The 19894-nt window shown below is 43.9% G+C and overlaps 8 protein-coding genes across 8 annotated transcripts; 3 read left to right on the plus strand and 5 right to left on the minus strand.

Moving 5' to 3' along the window:
• Position 1: 1 nt before the first annotated feature.
• On the plus strand, positions 2-1098 carry CANTADRAFT_95873 (uncharacterized protein; the record flags this gene model as incomplete). Its single annotated transcript, XM_020211989.1, has 1 exon — positions 2-1098. One exon carries the CDS (start codon positions 2-4, stop codon positions 701-703), a length of 702 nt encoding a protein of 233 aa, XP_020063410.1. The 3' UTR covers positions 704-1098.
• A 289-nt stretch (positions 1099-1387) lies between these two features.
• Positions 1388-3106, plus strand: CANTADRAFT_6689 (uncharacterized protein; the record flags this gene model as incomplete). Its single annotated transcript, XM_020210939.1, has 1 exon — positions 1388-3106. The coding sequence occupies one exon, from the start codon at positions 1388-1390 to the stop codon at positions 3104-3106; it is 1719 nt and encodes a 572-aa protein (XP_020063411.1).
• A 29-nt stretch (positions 3107-3135) lies between these two features.
• CANTADRAFT_26454 (kinase-like protein) lies at positions 3136-4695 on the minus strand. The gene has a single exon (XM_020207769.1). It carries the CDS (start codon positions 4471-4473, stop codon positions 3259-3261), a length of 1215 nt encoding a protein of 404 aa, XP_020063412.1. The 5' UTR covers positions 4474-4695; the 3' UTR covers positions 3136-3258.
• A 216-nt stretch (positions 4696-4911) lies between these two features.
• On the minus strand, positions 4912-7071 carry AGC1 (amino acid transporter; the record flags this gene model as incomplete). The annotated part of the gene is made up of 1 exon (XM_020211726.1): positions 4912-7071. The coding sequence occupies one exon, from the start codon at positions 7069-7071 to the stop codon at positions 4912-4914; it is 2160 nt and encodes a 719-aa protein (XP_020063413.1).
• Positions 7072-8548: 1477 nt separating this feature from the next.
• Positions 8549-9082, minus strand: CANTADRAFT_262970 (uncharacterized protein). Its single transcript, XM_020207729.1, has one exon. It carries the CDS (start codon positions 8982-8984, stop codon positions 8712-8714), a length of 273 nt encoding a protein of 90 aa, XP_020063414.1. The 5' UTR covers positions 8985-9082; the 3' UTR covers positions 8549-8711.
• COX19 (Cox19p) lies at positions 9019-9410 on the plus strand (the record flags this gene model as incomplete). The annotated part of the gene is made up of 2 exons (XM_020210940.1): positions 9019-9037; positions 9097-9410. The coding sequence occupies 2 exons, from the start codon at positions 9019-9021 to the stop codon at positions 9408-9410; spliced, it is 333 nt and encodes a 110-aa protein (XP_020063415.1).
• Positions 9411-14939: 5529 nt separating this feature from the next.
• CANTADRAFT_22310 (uncharacterized protein) lies at positions 14940-16550 on the minus strand (the record flags this gene model as incomplete). The annotated part of the gene is made up of 1 exon (XM_020206807.1): positions 14940-16550. One exon carries the CDS (start codon positions 16548-16550, stop codon positions 14940-14942), a length of 1611 nt encoding a protein of 536 aa, XP_020063416.1.
• Positions 16551-19027: 2477 nt separating this feature from the next.
• OFI1 (Ofi1p) lies at positions 19028-19315 on the minus strand (the record flags this gene model as incomplete). Its single annotated transcript, XM_020210226.1, has 1 exon — positions 19028-19315. A coding segment is annotated over one exon (288 nt), but the record flags the coding sequence as incomplete, so codon positions are not given.
• Between the last annotated feature and the right edge of the window lie 579 nt (positions 19316-19894).

Below are 19894 nucleotides of genomic sequence, written 5' to 3' on the forward strand. Positions count from 1 at the left end.
CATGAAGTCCAAAGCAGACTACCTCAGCAAGTACCTCAGCGGTCCAAAGGACGCAAAGAAAAAGAAGAAATCCAAGTCTGCTAACATCGTTGTTGATGCTTCGGTGCCTTCAATCAAACAAGTTGACTTAGAGGACATTTTTGATGACGATGAGATAGACGAACTTAGGCCCATCAAGGTCGATCTCAAGTCCACGAAAGAGTTCAAAGGATTCAAGAGGATAGATGGTCAGGAAATCAAGCCTTTGGGTGAAGCAACCGACGTTGCACCACCATCCTTACAGCCACAGACAACCGTATACAGAGATTCCCTGGGTAGAATAATTGACATAGAAGCAAGAAGAGCAGAATTTGAAACTCAAAAGAAACAACAGGAACAAGAAAAGGAGGTCAGAGAAGTCCGCATATCGGAGGAGGAACAGCTCCGCCAGTCAAAGGAGTCGTTTAAACCGAAGAAACAGGATCTTGATGATCCGATTATTGTATTCGAAGGAGATACCGGAGGCAATGATTTGGGCAACCAGTACACTTACAATCAAGGAGTTAATCCTGTCAACAGATTCGGCATACTTGCAGGATGTTTGTGGGATGGCATCGATAGATCCAATGGGTTTGAAGATTTGATGATGAGAAAAGTCACCGAAACCAGGTTCAAAAAGATTGATGGTAAAATCAACGAGAGCTATGACGATTACGAAATTTGATGAAATTGGTAAGACGTACTAGGAACATTGTGCTTCCTATGTGACCCAACACCGAGCTATAATGACAGCTACATAAACTATAAGCCTCGGCCAATTTAAGCCAGTGTGTGTAAAGGAGAAACACTTCTGAAAGCAGCCATTCTCGTCGATGCAACTTCTGATAACAACTCCTTTCTGAGCAAACCACACCTAAACAGCCACACTGGAGCACTTCGAGGCTCAAACTCACGGCAGCGGGGATATGCCATTTCTGGCCAAGCATTCATGGACAAACTTTCATCTAATACCTTGGGGGATGTACCATCTGTTCTACTTTTGGAATGCACTTGTAATTGACTCTGCTAGTATAGTCTCGATAAGATATACAAGTAATAGAATAATATTTATCAAATCGTCCAATACGTAGAACTACAAAATAGCCATGATGTGTCTCACTTGTGTGTGACCAGTGCTTCGTCATGGTCCATTTCTATCGAATCATCCTCAGCATCCTCCCATCAGAATACATACCGTTATCAAGATGGGGCTGTTGCGACTATATGCACTCCCCCATCTAAGCTTGTGTGACTCCCTACTCTCCACATTACTATAATCGTTTAGAGTGATATTCTACTACTGTCATTAGCACATATTGCCTCAACTCTCCAACACTGACTATCTTGCATATTAGGTGCTTGTCCTACCATGCCTGTTCCTCAAATTCCAGGCTTTTATTACGATGAAGAGAAAAGGAAGTACTTCAAGATACTAAATGGGGGCCATTCTGCCAGTAACCAGGTCAACAAGTACCACAACAATTCAGTACAGGCTGAAAAGCGAAGGAAATTATATAAGGATAATGAAAACACCACCAAATACAAGGTTTCCCGATCTACTTCTCAAGCCATTAGCATATCCAAACAAGCATTCCAGACGCAACTCGAAAGGAAGCAGTTCGAGCCGTCATACGAGGGTCTTCTACGGCTCAAGACCGGGAACTATGATAGGACGTTACCAGTCAATCGAGATGATCTTCTCGATATTATCCCCTCAGGTATGAGCTCGGGTACACCAACTGCATGTTCAAGGATGGGCTTTCAAGAGTACAGCACAATAAAAAGCACAGAGGACAGCGCAGAGGAGTTGCGCCTGTTGTATTTCACTCGGGTTCCTATTGTTCAACGGGTTCCTAAATCCTTCAACCGGGTCCTAGGTGTTTTTGGAAACCATGTGGTGATGATCCCCCTGTATGAGCCTCACGGAAAGCTGTTGATCAGATTTTGGGACACCAATGGTACCACTATTGATATGGTCGAACTGACTGTGTGTAGAGGTGGAATAGTGTCGGTGTTAAATTTTCATTGCACCGCCTTCAACCACAATGCACAGAAGGGCTCATCCAGAGGATTAGTGATGTACTCATTTAGAGAAATATTCAAAGATAATGGAGCAAACTTGGTCAAGTTGAAGTACATTGATGTGAATAATGGTTTGCGAGTCACAGATTACACTTGCAAATTGAAGACCTTCTTGGCGGATTATGTTCCCAAGCATTACAGCGGTCTCGAGTGTGAGATACTGAGATTATTTGGATTTCGAGTCTCTAGTTTTAAGAGAAGAGAGGGCGATTTATCTAGAGACATAGAGGAAATTAACAGGAAACTTCAGCAGGCGGAGCTCAACAACAAGAACGAAATAGCAGAGAAGTTTGTACACAGTGTCGATAAGGACCGGTACGAAGATATAACCATAGATCCCTCTGATCGATGCCAGTCAAGTATCACTGGGTGTGTTGTGACTGACAACGAAATCATCATGGCATCCGACAAACTTGATCTAATGAGAATAAAATATAAATGGAACGAGGAGCAGAAGTCGCTAACATTTCAATCATTCGATTTTGTTTCATATTCCATTGATTCTGTTATGAATTTTGATTTTAAGGAAATGTTTCTCGATAACAACTTTATTCATTTGTACTCGAACAAAGGAATCATCACACTCAAAAAGAGCTGTTTCGATTCAAAACAAATTCGATCAAAGTTTATTAAAGTACCACATTTGAGGAAAGCTTTTCTTATTCTGTCATCTAGACTTCTTCTTCTCCATGACCAAAAAATCAGCATTGTTAATGTAGAGGTCAACAAAGGAAAAATACGGTACAAAGACATTGACAAATCTTTGGGTACATTCTTCATGGACAATAACCCATTTCAGAGCTTTTATTTGTACCAGAATCATTTGCTAATTAATGAAACAGAGACTGAGTTCAAACTTATCAACTTGAACAGGAGCTTTGAAAGTGATTACAATTCAAGAAAAATTCACTTGGATCCGCATCCTACGATGTGTCCTGCAAGAAGAAAACGATTAAAGGACATAGTTTCATTAGATGGAAAGTTCCATCTCATCTACGATTTATGAAAAAACATTTATTGGATACATAGTATATTTCATTATTGAAGGTCAGGTCAGGTTATCATTAAAAATAAAGTATGAATTAAGCGTAGTGAAGAATGATTATAAAGATAGATTTTCTGTTTTTATGTTTTTTTTGATTGTTGAATTGTATTAGATTAGAATTGGCTATTGAACCAGTCACTGTCCAAAATTTGATCAAAGGTTAAACGATCACGCTCATGAATTCTCACCATACCGTAAATCAACCACTCGACATGTTCTAATCCTTCTTCCACTATGCGTGTATGCCTCATTTGATCAAATGCCATCAAGTGTCCGTGGTTCATGTAATGCTGGAAAAAGAAATCTTCTGGAACACACTCCTCCCACAAATCCAACCCAAACGATAAAACATTGAAGAAAATGCACCCCAAAGACCAAATATCCTTTGCTTGAGCGAGTCTTCTGATATCATAGTCTTCATCAAAGTCACTGTAAAGTTCGTCTCCTGCATAAGAAATGGGTGCAATATATCCGGTGGTTCCCCAAGTCAAACATTCATGCTTCAGAATGAGGGACATGCGAGTAGATGTAGAAAGTGACAAGCCAAAGTCAATTACCCTCACTTGTAGAGTACTTAAGTTTACCAAGATATTTTCTGTTTTCAAATCATTATGGCACACACCATTCTCATGACAGTGTTGAACGGCTTCGAAAATTCGCTTGCAGATAAAATTTCCTAATCTCATTCTTGACAAGCTACTTCCTGTCATTTGGAGAAGGTCGAAAAGTTCCCTACCATTGAAATATTCCTGGACCAAAATAATTTGGTTTTTGTTGGCGGGTGAAACCAAAATATCAAGACAACGACATGCGTAAACCAGAGAAAGTCTCCGGCTATTAGTGTACTCCCTTGCGAGGGTTAAGAGAAGTGCTTCGTTGTCTATCTCAACAAATTTGACTGCAGTATGCCTTCCCTCGTGTGTTGTAAAAAGATACACATCACCGAATGATCCACAACCGAGCTTTCTGGCGGGAAATCCGTAGTTTCTTGTTAAGTCATGGCTGAATGGCTCAGCCTGCAAACACACATTTAATATATCCTGACCAATTGTATTCAGGAAGTTTGACAGGCACTCTGGGGCAAAGGACTTGAAGCTTGTTAAGAATTCTACCGTTTCCCTATCCAAAGGAAATAACTCTCTTCTATGTGTTACATCGACGATCCGGGACTGTCTTGGAAGTTCGGAATTGAGGTGGGAAAAATATTCGCGATATTCTTCTTCTTCCAAAGAAGGGAGACTTCTAGGAATCTCTTGTGGATGTACAGCATACAGGTGAAGTGCCGAATAGGAGTAAGAATTAGTGCTACTAGAATTAAGAACATTCATGGTTGCTTGAGAAAGATGTTGCTGAGATCTATCTCAGTTGGAGGGCACCGACCCATATTTATAGATTCCTTGCTAGCAGAACAAGCAGGTATATTCCCAAAATCACGCCGAAGGGGGAGGTTTATTACGCTTGATTTCAGGGAACTGTGGGTTTAACGGTAAACGCACCAATATTTCTTTTGCTAAAATATGAATTAGCTGTTTCTTTTTGCAATACGATAGAGTCTTTAAAGGGATGCAAGGTATGATACTATGCTTATGCTAACCAAGCAAAATAATATATTATTACTAATATTTTACGTAAGCGATAAGCGTAACACCCATCCGCGGGCAATACGCAAAACGTACAGAACGCCCTAGTTCAACTGCTAGGATAAGTTTTATACGGTACTCGAGGTATACAGAAAAGTGCACAATAAAGTTTATTCTATATAAAAATCATTTTCCAATGAATCTCTTGTAAGCGGTCTCATTGAAGTTACCGAACTTGTAATCAATGTCTAACAACAACTTGATAGCATCTTGAGATTTGTAGATATACTCAGCTGGCAATTTCACTAACGCATCGTTCAATTTGTATTGAGAGTTGAATTCACTCTTGTTCAAGTAAATGATTCTTTCATTCTTTCTTTGCGAGTTGTAAACCTGGTCATTGGACAAGTTGTAAACACCTGGGTAACCACTGATGGTCTTGAAGTTGGATTCCTTGGTCAATGGGGGGCTCAATGGGAACAAGTTCTGTAAGAGCTCATAAGACGCCAAAGTGAAACCGAATTGAGGGGAGGATCTAAACACTCTAGCAATAGAACCCTTGAAGAAAGCACTGAAACCTTCTTCCTTCAATATAACCCTGGCAGCGTGAGCAATCCCGCTATATTTAGTTTCGTGAGTCTTGGATTCAACTTGCAATCTGGTTTTTATGACATCGGCAGGGGTAGTGAAAAATGCAGCTGGGGCACCTGCCAAAGCACCACTGACTAACAATTGCCAAGTGCTCAATCTTTGGTGCTTGTTGTCATTAGGGTCAAAACCAAACATGATTCTCTTCAAATTAGCGTAAGTGGGGAAGTAAATGGCCGAGAATGGAACATCTCTCAACAAACAAGCGCCAGCACCCTTGTACAAACCTTTGAGACCCAATTGCTTGACAATTTGACCAGCACTTAAATGTTTCTTTGGGATTTCTCCTGGGTTATTCACTTTGCTACCACCTTGCATTTGTAATCTGATCTTGACGATTTCCAATGGATTGGTGAACACAACTTGACAGGCACCGGCACTCATACCAGCAAGGATTTCCCATCTCATGGTAATCTTTCCATCTTCATCGGTACCGATTTTTCTGACCAAATCATTGACAGTCAACTTAATGGCTTTCTCTGGAGCAACACCAACTAATTGGGCACCCAAACCACTATACAACCCTTTCAAACCTTCATGTTTCACAATCTTCTTGAAACAATCCAAGGAGTTGTCATACATAGCCTTATGTCTTTGGGCTTGCATACGGGTTTTCACCAAATCTATAGGGTAGACAACAGTAGCACCAATACATCCAGCAATGGAGCCAAGGAAGAATGAGTAAAGGGAATCGTAAATGGGCCACAAGGAAAAGTTATCCGAGTTGGCGTGTTTCGAAGGGTGAGAAGTAGAAGGATGCTCAAAAATTGGAGTCAAGGTATTGATGTTGTTGTGGTAGTTAGGATTGAGGTAACTGATCATTTCCTTTCTTGGGATGTTGTCATTCTCCTTCTTGTTGATCAAGTGGAACAACAATTCAATTTCGTTTATGGAAATAGGCTTGAAGTTGGAAGACTTGAGAAGGTGGTCATTCAAGTGGGTGTACAAGTCCTGCTTATTTATCATGATATCGTCTTTATCCTTAGAAGTTGGTGGAGTGTTGGCGATAACTTCATTGATCAAATCAATCTTACTCAAAGTGTTGTAAACAAACAAGAAGTTGGACAACGAGTATTCGTTGGTCTCAGGGAAGAAATCTGCGATGTTTTCCAAGTTTCCCTTCAATTTGGAAGACAACTTGTGATTCAAGTTGGTAGAGAGAAGGTGGATCATCTGTTCGTTGTCAATAGTTTGCTTCTTACCGGCCAATAATTCGAAGTTACCAATCAACTTGGTGAGAGGCAAGTAGTTGATCAAAGAAATGAATTCATTGAAGTTCATAGAACCATTTGGAGCAAAGAATCTGGTGAAGTAGGTCCAGTTCATCTTGATGAGGTTTTGCTGGTAGGCTGGGTCGATGGATTTATTCAATTTGTTCAACATTTCAATGCATCTTTCATAAGTGATTGGATCCTTCAAAGATTGAGTAGAGGAGATAAACTTATACAACAACTTGAACTCACCGTCGGTGTCAGTCAAGGTGGAGATGAAGTCATTCCAGTCATCTCTGGTAAGGTAGCCCTTCTGATTTTTATCAGCAATCACGTACAATAACGAGAAGGAATCCTTGGGAAGATCGGTGTCGAATGGGGCCAAAATATCCACAAACTGATCAAGCGAAAGGGTGGGTTGGTCCGCATCGCGGGCAACCGCGAACTGGTCGAAGATTTCCGAAGAACGGATAGATAATAGAGACATTGGTTAAGAACGAATTGGTTGGGGTGAGGTGTGTAACTGACGAGTCTCGGGTCCCAAAAAGGTAACTTTTCCTGAATGAGGAGACAAAATTAACAACTGGAAACGATGGGGAAATGGGGACGAAACAAACTGACACTGGCTAGGAACCGTGGGGATGTTGATAAAAAGGGATGGTTATGACGAGCGAGACGAAACTATTCTATGAGTCTAATCAGTGGAGGTGCTAGTTCGTCACTTTGGTCAAAGACTATGAACAAACGGAATTAGGTATGGGAGCCGAATATACCGCAATGGGGATGGTTATAGACAAGCAGGAGGAACAGGCACGGAATATGCAATGGCGGTGGATAAAGATGCCAAATAGCAGAGTGATTCTTTATATGAGAAATAATGGTAAATAAATGTGCGACTAACACCGAGAGAATTTCTCCACAAATGGACGTCCGTTTTAGAGGGATTTTAGTGGCCGCGAGTCGCCGTATATTGGCAACAATTACGATTAGTGTTTGGGGAAAGTGGCCGAGGGGGCGCTGCGGGGCGGGACGCCGGTGTTCACTGCGAGCTCGTGGACAGCTGCTGGCTAGCTCGTAGACTGGCCAGCCTGGGCGAGATCATATGTTATTCCAGCTTGATCACAAGACGACTGGGCGATGATGGATTTTTCACTGCGGATCCTTTTGCCCGTAGCGTGCGATGAAGCCGGTCCCGGAGGGGGACTTGCGGGGTGCTTAGCGGTACATCACGTGACGTGGTGTTGACTCTCATGACTCAACAACCGAGGCGCCAGCGTAGACCCAGTGGTTGGGGGTCCTGGCAACGCAACCCGGGCTGGGCCGTAGTCAGGGAGTCACCCCCGAGGCCGGTATCCCCGCAACCACTCAGGGATGCCAGTGGTTGTCCAAGCTGGAAGTCCCTCCTGGGCCCTGGGGTGCCGCGTCGGTCGAATTCAATCCGGTTGTGCGGTTAGACTCACCGTGTCATGTGCTGGCAGTTGAGGGGCAGCATTCCGAGAACAACTTTAGTGACCATCGTAAGCGCTAGCGACATGCATGCATTGCAGGATTGACTGGATCCGGCAACTGGCCGTTTTGGTGTCGTATCGCGCTAGCAGTCAGGCAGGGTTAGATGGGTTTGCAGGGCTTTTGTGGTCAGGTAGACACTGTTAGCAGTTGTGGTCGGCGGCGGGTTTGCCGGCTGCTGGGCACCGGGAGTAACGCTTACGTAATCGGGCGGCTGCGAAATGGTAATCAGATCGGATACGCTCTGGCAGTAAACAGGGTGGGTCTGTTTGGTACGTGTCGTCGGCTCTCCCATATCGAGTAAGGATAGAGATCGCCACAGATGGAATGGTGACAAATACACAATTCCATCAAGCTATAGTCGGGGGAGCTAGACTGACCAGCGTATTTTATTCAATGACAGCGGATAGCTCATAGCAGCGTATCGTAGGTACGTAGCAGCTTATGGTTAGTTCTCAGCAGAGCATGTTTAGTGATTAACAGCTTAATGTAAATCCGTGCGTGTAGCGGTATGGGCGATAATGGTTGCAGAAAGGGGACGTATGCCCTTAGGTTCAAACAAGGCTCGGTACAGCAATACCACAGTCCTGCCACAGCACACTTCTATCTCGCCCTTTAGAATCAAGCAAAGATTGTACTGGCCTGATTTTGCTGGTCGGATTTCCTGGCCGTGATGTGCTGCCATTTCTTCCTGAATCCTTTTCCATGGCACCAGAAACACAAAAAGACAGTTAGTTCAAAACCGCTTGTACCACGACAATAACCTCCCTTATCTCCACCACCTTGCCTTTCCCTTCTCCTCATCCATCTAACAAGTATCTCTTTCATTCTCGTCCCATAAACGCCGGGGTGGGCAGACATCAAACTCCACCAGCACGTGATCTGTCTCACCATTTCAGTTCCCGCTCACCAACTTTCATCCATAACGATGGCTACAGGAGCTCCAGGTACGTCCCACACAGGCATCATGATCCGCACCCCACCGGAACGCCCCCACTAACTTCAGGTAACAACTTCAGAGGGTGGACCCCCACACCTCCAGAAAGAGGCTCTTTTCCCTTGGACCACGATGGTGATTGCACCGAATACATGAACAAGTACCTTAAGTGTATGAAGTTCACCGAAAACAAGAACGCGCCCAACTGCCGTGTTTTGGCCAAGGATTACTTGAACTGCCGTATGGAGAACCAACTCATGGAGAAGTCAGACTGGGACTCCTTGGGACTTGTGAACTTGCCTGGTGACAAGTCCACCACCCATCAAGAAATGTTGAACAAAAAGAAGACCGCTTCGGGCGCCGACAAAGCGCCTCCGACCTGAGCGGCTGCTGTTAGACAACTGCTGATGGCTAGGGGCCTCCTGGCACCACTACGTGTACATACAGAATCTTGTAAATATTAATGGACTACCTATCATGTCGACAACAACTTGTAATCCTCGTGGCTTTACGTTAGCGGATATCAAGGTATTCTTGAAAATATCCAGTAATTATCCTATTGCTCACAGCTTGTAATTTTCGTGATATTATCTATCATATCGAGGCTATTTCGATAACTGACTACTCGGGCTTTCCCTTACCTCTAGAAGGCTTTCCCCTTCCTCTACCACCTCTCGATCCGCCTCTTCCTCTGCCGCCTCTGCCGCCACGGTCGCTCTTTTCTTGCTTACCGTTTTGGTGAGAGTTATTGCCCCTCTGTTCGGGCTCGGCTTGAGCTGGAGCCTGAGGAGAAGGAGCTGCTTCTGAAGCACGGTAGTTTGGTGCAAGAAAGTGGGCAGGCAATGGGATTCCGGGAACATACGGAATTTGACCTGGACCTGGTGGTGGTGGCACAAATCCGTTACCTTGGTAAATTGGTGGCGCCATGTATGGGTTAAATCCTGGAATCCCGTTGGGTCCTGGAATTGGAGCGCCTGGAATTGGCACTCCTGGAACACCGGCTGGCACTGGAACTCCCTGCTCGTTCATAACATTGGAGTAGATTTGGCCATAGATTTGCTTGATTGCATGAGCATTCAATGCAGAACCATCAGCAACCTCCTTGTCTTCTGTTTCGGTTTGCTTCTCGTTAGTGGCACTAGCAGCTTCGCCGTCTGCTGCTGGCTTACCCCTCCTCAACAAGGTCAAGATCTCATTGGAGCTCTTCTCCTTTCTCTCCTTTTCCTCGAGCTGCTTCTTCTTAGCAAGAGCCTTTTCTTGGTTCTTTGCGAGCTTGGCCCTTTCAGCCCTCTCGGCCTTTTGGACGTCGGTCAATGGCTTTCTTCCCTTGGAAGCATTACTGTGGTAAACAAATTGCCTATTGGTGATATTCAACACCAAGGAAGAATCGAGAGTTAATCCTCTCTTGGTACTCAACTTACCATTCATAGTGGTACCGTTCATCAATGGGTAGTCGAAAATAATACCCAATTCAGTCTTGCTTGCATTGGTGGTAATAGACACAATAGTACCCTTAGATAAAGTTGGGGCTTTACCAAAATCTTGGATGTAGCTAATTCTATCACCCAAATCAAACTTTTGATCACTCAATAATTTCGAAGACTCTTCTGGCTTGAAAATAGCATCTCTTGGAACACCCTTAATATCCTTATCCATTAATGGAATTTGTTGATGAATGTATCCTTCCATGTATTGTTCAATTGCTTGGTAACTGAACTTTGTTAAGGACTCGCTTTCCAAAGAAACCAAAATCAAGTCCGCCTTAACTTGCTTTAACCAAGCTCTAATTTGCTTCAACTCATCAGGAGTGGTGATCTCATTGGAGCGAGGAGTCGATTTAGCATCAATCTTGGTCAATTTGGCAAATAATCCAGGGAATTTCTTCTTGTATTGCTGGATCAAATCGACGGCCAATGGAGAGAATTCCCAGAACTTGTCATTTGCCTTCTTAGTGTAGCCCAAAACCTTTTGTCTCTTACCATCAAATTTCAATTCAAGACCAATGTTGACCCTCTTACCTTCATGTTCGATCATGAAACTGCTAGTAAGCTTAGATAACAATAAACCGTTCAATTTCAATTGCTTACCAACTTCAAATGATGGATAGTACTTGAAATCCCTAGCTTCCATACTCAAACGTTGTTTACCAATAATTGGTTCCTTCAAGGTTTGAATTTTAGAAATTCTGATGCTGACCTTGTCCTTTTCTGGATTGTAACCAACAATCTTAGCGGCTGATCCATATCCCATATCACCCAAAAAGATAACTCTTGAATCCACTGGGAACTCTTGGTCGATAGGCAAAGGAGCTCTAGTCTGGTAACGTTTATCCTTGTTATGAACATCCTTCACAACTAATTGCAATGGATAAACTTCGGTGTCCCTTGAGAATGTTTTAACATAAGCACCTTTAGCATTTCTAATCAAACCATTGACTGGTTGAACATGCACCAAAACAGTAACTTTACCAAGCTTGACACCCTTTAACTTGTCATAAGCAGAGTTCAATGAATTCACGGTGAATCTAAAGTCTCTGTATTCATCTGGGCTTAACTGGGACGAAATATTTTTTCTGTTACCTCCAATCTTTACGGTTTCATATTTTTGCTCTTCACTAACAACCTTAACAACTTTAGATTCTCTTAAGAATGGCCATTTACTGTAAACGATTTTGTTAAGGTATTTTTCACTAAACTGAGCAATAGTCCAATCCGACCAATCATTCTCGATTGTCAAAATCATCGATTCAGATTTAGTAGGAAAGTTGAAAATCTTTACTTCATTCTTCTTCAATTCGGAGCTAAAGTTCAAAGTGCTCAAGGATGGGAAACCAGCCAACATATGCTTACCAGTTTTGGCACCATCCACTAACCCAATTCTGACATTCTTCAAATCTGGTAATTCAACCTTGACTTCGTAACACTTGTCATTTTCTAAGTCCTTGAAAATACCGGGAATTGGGGATGGGAAAATGTAGTTGATTTGAGGATTGTACACAAACTGCACTGATTCACCTAAAGAGTTTCTTTTGGCTTCAGCAGCAGTCAACTTGGCTTCCATTGGCTTCAAAACCTTCAATAAACGTTCTTCATCAACAAAGTCTAATAATACAACCGCTTCCCAGGAAGCAGACTTACCATTCATGTCAATATCAACCTCATCTGGGTAAAAGTCATGAATTGGTGATTTCTCATCGGTCATTAATGGTCTGTAGCAATTAGGCATCAAAGATCTGGATCTTGCTGGTAAAACTGCCATCAATTGTTCGAAAGGTTTGAATGGAGTGGACAAATCAAAAGTAATTTCTTCTCCGGATTTGATCATCTCTTCCAAACCTATTGAGATGTCTGAAATTCTTGGAGAATAATGATACTTGTAATACCAGTTCCAAGACTGACAACCTTGGTAATAATAATACAAAACCCATTGTAAACCCTCGATATAATGCTTAGTAAGCTTTACCATCTCGGTGGTGTCATCAATTGAAAAATTTAACTTTTCTTTATAGTACTTATCCTTCCACGTTCTAAATTTCGAATCGTAGATATCTTTCGAGGACTTCAAGTTTTCCTCAGTTTCAATCAAGTTTGCAGATTGATACTTCTTGACAATCTTTCTGACTTCTTGAACACGTTCTTCGAATTCTTCATCAGATTCAGTTGAAGGTAATCCATCAATATCTAATTTCAATTCCCACAAATCCTTTGATTTTATGTGAACAATTAAAAGACCAGTTTCCAATGCAAACTTCTTGAGAAATTCAAAGTTGGATTCAACATCACTATGCTTGAGTTCCAAGTGGTTCAACTCACCTCTGGTCTCAAGATCAATCAAATCTTGCACATTCTTATTAAGGTTCTCCATCAACCAAGGTTTGATAAAACCAACCAACTTCTTCTCATCTTTTAACATAATCAACTTGCCAATTCTCTTTCTCTTCTTCTCCCCGGTGATGGAGATATCATCCAACTTCTTATTAAACCATTCGATATCAACATCTTCTCTTTCAAAATTCTCCAATTCAAACTCGGACAAATGGTGCAACCAAATGTTTAATCTCCTTAAATTTATCTTACCACCTTCATTAATGTATCCATCAGACTGTTTCAAAGTTTGCTTGAATGTCTCAATCAATAACGGGAAAGCACCCTTGTTAATGAATAAATCAGGTAAATTTGGTAAGAAATCATTACCAATAACGTACATAATAAGGATGAAATCATCTAAAACTCGTTCAAAATCGTAATCAAAACTTAAATTTTTCTTTAAATCAAGGAACTCCAATTCGAGATACTCTCTTAATAATGACAAATGAAGTAAATAGAACTTTTGATCATTCAAGTTATCAGTCTTTTTGCCTCTCTGAGGTCCGAAAGTGACTTCTTCTCTCAACAACGAGAAGTGAGGATCGTGACTCACCAAACCCAACATGATTAAATCGGCATCCAAACCGTAGATACATTGTCTGATGTTTGGGTCGTAGTCATCCTGGGATTTCATAATTCTAATGTAATCCATAATTTTGTGTTCACCTTCACCAGGAACTTCATGACCACTCAAAATAATCTGTGTGTTTGCCCAAGAAGAGTCGGTGGAGATCTTTTTATGTATGAAATACTTCAAGTTCGTGGTTAATTTGGACATGAACTCAGTACCTGGTGTGATACTGTTGGAATCAAAGGGGTCTTCACTGGGAATAGTTTCACCCGCAGCAATAGCCTTCTTCAAGTTTTCTTCTGCTTCGTAAGCAGTTCTAAATCTTCTTGCTCTCTGTTGGTTCATCTTTGCTCTGGGGGCAACACCATCGATGGCCATGTAAAACAACTTGTTTGGTTTGATGATGTCAAACAAATGCTCGATGTAGTTGAAGATAGCAGCATACATCTGATCTTCGGTCATTCTGGACAACGATCCATCGTTGGGATGAGTACATGTATGCAAAATCGAATTCATGTCCAAGTATAAATTGTCAAACTCGGGAATCTGATTCTCATCGATAAACTGTGATATCATTGGCCATCTCTCCGAGATGAATCTAAAGAATTTGGGGATACCCATGGTGGTAATACTTTGAAAATAACTGAATGTCCACTATTTGAATTGAATTTCAACCTGCGGTGATCTGACACTGGGTGGGGTAGGAACTTGGGGCAATCTTTTAACCAATTGGTGTGAGATGCGGTGGATGCTAGCGGTTATGGGTGGTTTGTGAACCTGTAATCGCGCTGCTCTTGTGGTTAAGTTTCAAGGGTGTGTCTGCTTAGGTTGTTAGTGTTCACGCTGAATGGATGAAGTTGTTGAACGTCCATTTGGTCGTGGGAGTGCGTGTCACGTGCACTGCTTGCTTAGCTTGGGGCTTCTTGATTTACAACTTCTGGTGGAGAATTTTCAAGCAGCAAAGGGCCAGTGGAATAATCTGGGTTACTGTTTTGGAAATGTCAGCACTGTTGAGCCAACTGAGATGGAAAATACATGAATACTAGTTGATCTGGCTAAGTGCCTTTTCGCACCGCGAGGTTGCAAAATTAGTGGTCGTACAGCTCACCCGTTGACATGAAACTGCGACTACAATATTGCAGAAGATAGATAAAAGAAGGCAATGAATAAAAGAAACAAAAAACTCATATCTAGTGGTATCATGCCATAAATCAACTAATAACGAACCACTAAGCTGGGAGCATACTTCAGCAAATTTACAACTATGAGTTAAATACCTTTTCTCAAACATTCATTACTATATAATGGTGATGAAATCACGCTGCCAACCGTGACATTCTACGCTCTACATCACCATGAAATAAACCGACCATCCGTATGGACCCAGTCCAAAAAACAACTAACAATTCCTGGTATATAAATCAAACAGTTGTATCAAGTACCCAAGAACAAGTGCTAAGGGAACATAATCATAATCATGTGCAGACCGACAATGTGAGCTCCTTTCTCTGGGCTATGGCAGGCAAGTTCGGGGTTTCCCAGAAACTTCTGTAGGTCTGGCGATAAAGACTATTGAGATACTTGGAACATGTCTGGATATTCTCAATACAAGTATTCACCACCTCGCTTTGGAGTACTCGGGTCTTATTCGTTTGACCCCAAACCGAGCTTGTGAACACCTTGGCTCTGTTAAATCCGTGGAAGGCTTCCGTAGTGGTAATGTTCCACAATCTCTGGAATTCTTTCTGAGCAGGACCCCAATTCTGGTGTGTATTCAACACCCAACTCCAGCCACGACCTGCCTGATTTGACATATATTTCCAGGACTTCGTACTGTATGTTCCAGCTCTAGCCATGCCAATAACTGAGTATTTCTGAGTCTGATTCGAGACAAACTCCCAGGTTTTCTTGAAGTATGTTTCACCTTTGCCCAATCCAATAATTGAGTACTTCTGGACTGTGTTCAAAATCTGCTTACTGTACTCCCTTGCCGAGTTGCGGGCCAAGAAGCCATAGGTTTGAGTGAAATCCACAACTCTAGGAACATACTCATCTAACTTGAGCTTGAGCAGAGAAGATATATTCTCCACTCTTCCTAAGACATGCTGAGTGCCCAAAAAGATGTTGGCACTCACTTTCGAGTACCCTCTGAGGATCCTATTGGTTCTCTTCGTCGTAGTGTAGAAAAAGTAGCCCTGCTTCTCTTCCTCATAAACTAAACTTCTCAACCTCTCATAGAACGACTCCGTGAGTGTTGGTGCTTGCTTGATGCGGATCAGGGTAGCTGTATCGAACAGATAAATGCTCAAAGAGTAAACGAGGTAGGCAATTGAAATGTAGTACATCAAGTACGCAGAATTGGAATCCAAAATAGTTTGCAAAGACTGAAGGTACTCGCCAAGTTGTTTACGTATTTGTATGAGATAGGGGGTGTCAGTCTCTGTGAGTGGAGGATCAATTGCACCAGATTTGAAGTGATCCGTAGCAGGAGTTTCGGATTTGGTAGTATTGATGGTGGCATTCGAATCACCAAGGTCCTCTTCAGGGATGCCCTTTCCAGTTTCAGTTTCGGGGGAAACATACTCCGTCAACATTTCGAGAGGCCGCTTACCATAGAAGGAGTATAAATCCGAGGAGAGAAGCTTGACAGACTCATTGATACCGGAGAGGTTCTCGTAAAAGTTGATTTTGAACGACACAGCAGATTTTGGAGGTTGAGGCTCGAGTGCAAGATCGCCACCCTTGGATTTGATATCTGATTCGGGAGTAGGGGGTACGTCTTGGTGGCCACTTTCCAGAGCGGAGTCAATTTCATCTATGTCTCCATCAAAGGGTTCCAAGCCCTTGATCCACGATTCCGACACCGATCTTTCGGTGTCTGATAATCCAGTCTGGGTGCGATCGGAATCCCTTCTGTGGGGGGTCAACGATACGGTATCATCAAGGTTCTTGTCCTTAGAAGGTATGCTGTAGTCTCCCACTTCTGGGACAGCATCATGCTCTGCATCACGAGAACTGGTGGTGGACTCGTCGTCAAAATCAGAGGACGACGAAATGATGGACCAATCTTCCTCGTTAGCGCCCATGGTTAAGGTGATTGTATGGAAAGGCTCGAAATAGTAAGACAGTGGGGACAGCTCAATTGGGCACAAGAACTTTGGCTAGTGTAAGCAGGGGTGTTATACTACTGGATGTTAGTATAACTGCCTTGGTGTAGTAGTGGGGGCTAATAGATAAGATAAGGGGGTTTTTTGTCGCTTCAGTGCGGTGGCGGATCAGAAGGGGCAGTGGCAGGGAGGAATCGTGGGCAGCTGCGACAGTAATAAGAAGGAGTCACGGGAGAGTCTAAGATGACAGTTTAGGGAGAACCGGAACGGGTGTGGTAAAAATGGCGGTAGCTAGGGGGGTTGTAGGGATCATGCGGGTGTCACGTGCCTGGATGATCCAGTGGTAGTGGCGGCTGGGATGTGACACCGCGCGGCGGTGATAGCTAGGCTGGTGGCGAGGGGCGGGAGTCGGCTTGGAGACTGGCCCTTAGCCAAGGAGGCTACTCAGATGGGGCCGAGACGAACATAGTTTCCAGCCACCGCCTACACTACGAGACGGTCGGGCCAGATCAAATGAGACGGGGCTCGTGGCAGAACCACTCATTCCTTATTAGCTGATTCACGTTCTTACTGGCTACAAAATGAATACAGCCAGGTAATTCTCATATGTTCAAATGTGGGTGTTCGGTGACGCGAGCTCATAGGAACAGAAGTGACCAGTCACTTCTGGAGGGATCGTAAGCCTTTCAACTGATAATCTTTTTACCACTCTCTTACAATACTCTTACATGTGTAACTCCTCGTCGCATATTCCTTAAATAATACCAGTTAGTGCACTATTTTATCTTATCGCTATCCAAGGTAGATTAGAACAATGCAATAATTTTATGATACATTGAAATAGTTATGCAATCGGCATTAGCACCAACCTTGCAAGCAGTATTGGCCGTAAAATTCCCGTATTGAAATATAGTATGTTATTCTACCTTACTCCAATAACGTGGTTTTGGATTTGCTTGTTCACCTAAAATTCGCTAATCAACCTATTGAAGAGATCGTATGATGCTCCCCACTACATCACTCATTAAACCCATGTATGTAACATACACTAATATTACACTATGCTGTACCGAGCTCTGGCCAATTGAACCAGAATCCCGTTGGAGCCCGCAAGCCATTTGCTGGCATTGCCTCCAAAGTGGAAGTCGAGTCTGCGCTGCAGCTCTTCCTATCCACAATAAAAATCATTAGTCATCATCACCTCCTCGTTGAGCCGACTTCTCAGTTTATTCACCTCTCCGTCTCTTGAAGTCGTCTGTAAACCGTCCATCTTCTCTATCTTTTCTTTCTTGCTGCATTCTATACATGCGTCCGCGCTCCAAATCGTACTTCTCTTCCTGCTCCCTTAACTCACGTCCCTTCTTCTTGTCAATCATGTCCTGGTAGAATCCGGTGTTGGATGGTCTATTTGTGTCGTCCTCAATAAACTGGATCCGGTCGTTCATGTTGCTCAAGCTATCCTGGAGAGCCTGTGTATAACTGACAAGATCCTGGTACTTGGCCATACTGACGTAACCTCCTCTTCCATTCGTATGCTGTGCATTATGTTGATGTTGAGGTGGAATTTCCTGGTACTGATGAGGGTGTAGTGGAGGCTGTTGCTGATTCTGGTAAAGCTGAGGGAAGTTTTGGTAATTGGTTGAAGAATGCAATTGCTGCAAGCTTGGACGTGCGGTGGGTTCAGGGAATCCATACCCTGAACTTTGAGGCGAGTAAGAGACAGAAGGCGGTCTCTGAAACCCAACTGGTCCAAAGGGCCCCGTAGATGGGCCTCGTGATCCTTGGAAGCTTCGAGCATCTTGAGAGTCCGAACTATTTGAGTGTGCCTGCTGAGCTCTAGTTTCTGGAGAGCCGCTGTACCTCGGTGAGCAGGGAGGTGGTGGTGGCAGATTGCCCTGCTTGTTTGGAGGAAAGCTATCCATTGGAGCAGGCAACCTGAGGTTTTTCTTGCGGTCCGAACCGGCTGCCGACGAAGTCGAGCTGCCAGAGTATGCACTGAGGGTGTCTCCCACTCCTCCATGTCTATCCTGGACCTCATCGCGATGCTCCTGGTTGAAACCTTTCTGGTTATGTCTATTAGTGGTGGTGGTTGTCGTGGTGGTGGTCGTGGTGGTGGTATTGTAGGGATACTTGTTGGGGGCATTATTCTGGGGTCCGATGTTTTGCTGTTGGTGGGCTTTCCACCTGTGGAAGTCGTAGTTTTCTCTTCTGAATGGCACTGGGGTAAGTTCTCCCGGAGAAGGGGTGGCGGAGCTGGAGTTCAACGACATGGTGGTATTCTCATTGAGCATATTTGCATGGTTGTCTCCAGTGATTTCCCTGGGGACTGAGGAAGCACCTTTCTGGGTGGTCTGGGTGGATTGGTTCCAGGAACTCTTATCGTCGTCCGACGAAAATGCCTTCAAGTCCCTGGCCTCGTCCAGAGAGGTTCCCGTGCACGCGTTGGGCGACTGCTGGTGCCTGGTGAGAGCGTCGGGTCTGGCAAACTTGCGGAAACACTTATCGCATTCGAAGGGCTTTTCACCCGTATGCAATTTCTCGTGCCGTTTCAAGTCATGGATTCGACGAAACTTCAAGTTGCACACCGTGCAAACATGCGGCTTGAGAGACGAGTGGATGAGCTCGTGCGACACCATGTTGTGCTTTCTGGTGAAGCCCTGGTTGCACACCTTGCAGAGGTATTTCTTGGGTAACTGCGACTTGGAGGAGTCGCTCTTGTCATGGTCGGGTTCAGGCGCCTGCATCTCGGTGGCTGTTGAGGAAGACTCGGTACTTGGTGGAGCCAGCTTCTCGGGTCCAGTGCCCGTGGTGGTGGATTCGGACGCTGTGGGCTCTTGTTTGGCGGGGTATGGCTGTTTGTCCTTGTCAGGCGACACCGACGTGGAGTGGGACGAGACTTGTTCGCCAGAAAACACAGAGGGCGATGACAACGAGCTCGACGACACCGAGCCCACAGGGGGAGGCGCCGATCCCAGCCGGGAGTCGATGGATCGAGATGCTAGGTTGGCTGGGTTAAGTGGGGGGAGCAAGTTCAGGTACTGTCTCAGCGATAGCACTGGTGGGGGGTGGGGGTTCTTCGGAAGGCCCTCTTTGTCGTTTGTGGGCATGATTGGGGGCCGTTAGTGGAGCACGCAGGTGGGCTTGCGGTGCGTGGTTCAGTTGTAGGTGTAGTTCGGGGTGTGGGTGTGGTTGGATGAAAGTGTCACCGGGGTGGTTGGTGATGAGTACTCTGCTGATAGTCTAGTTGAATATGATCAATGACACAAGGATGTTGGCGGCCGCCACTGGCTTATGGATACTACTGGTAGAAAAAGAGTGAGTAG

Source organism: Suhomyces tanzawaensis, assembly GCF_001661415.1.
Source record: "Suhomyces tanzawaensis NRRL Y-17324 unplaced genomic scaffold CANTAscaffold_5, whole genome shotgun sequence".
In the NCBI taxonomy this organism is placed as follows: Eukaryota; Fungi; Ascomycota; class Pichiomycetes; order Serinales; family Debaryomycetaceae; genus Suhomyces; species Suhomyces tanzawaensis.

Bases quoted from the DNA above. Each gene is read 5' to 3' on its own strand.
- CANTADRAFT_26454 (XM_020207769.1), bottom strand. From the start codon at position 4,473: ATGAATGTTCTTAATTCTAGTAGCACTAATTCTTACTCCTATTCGGCA.
- CANTADRAFT_262970 (XM_020207729.1), bottom strand. From the start codon at position 8,984: ATGGTGAGACAGATCACGTGCTGGTGGAGTTTGATGTCTGCCCACCCC.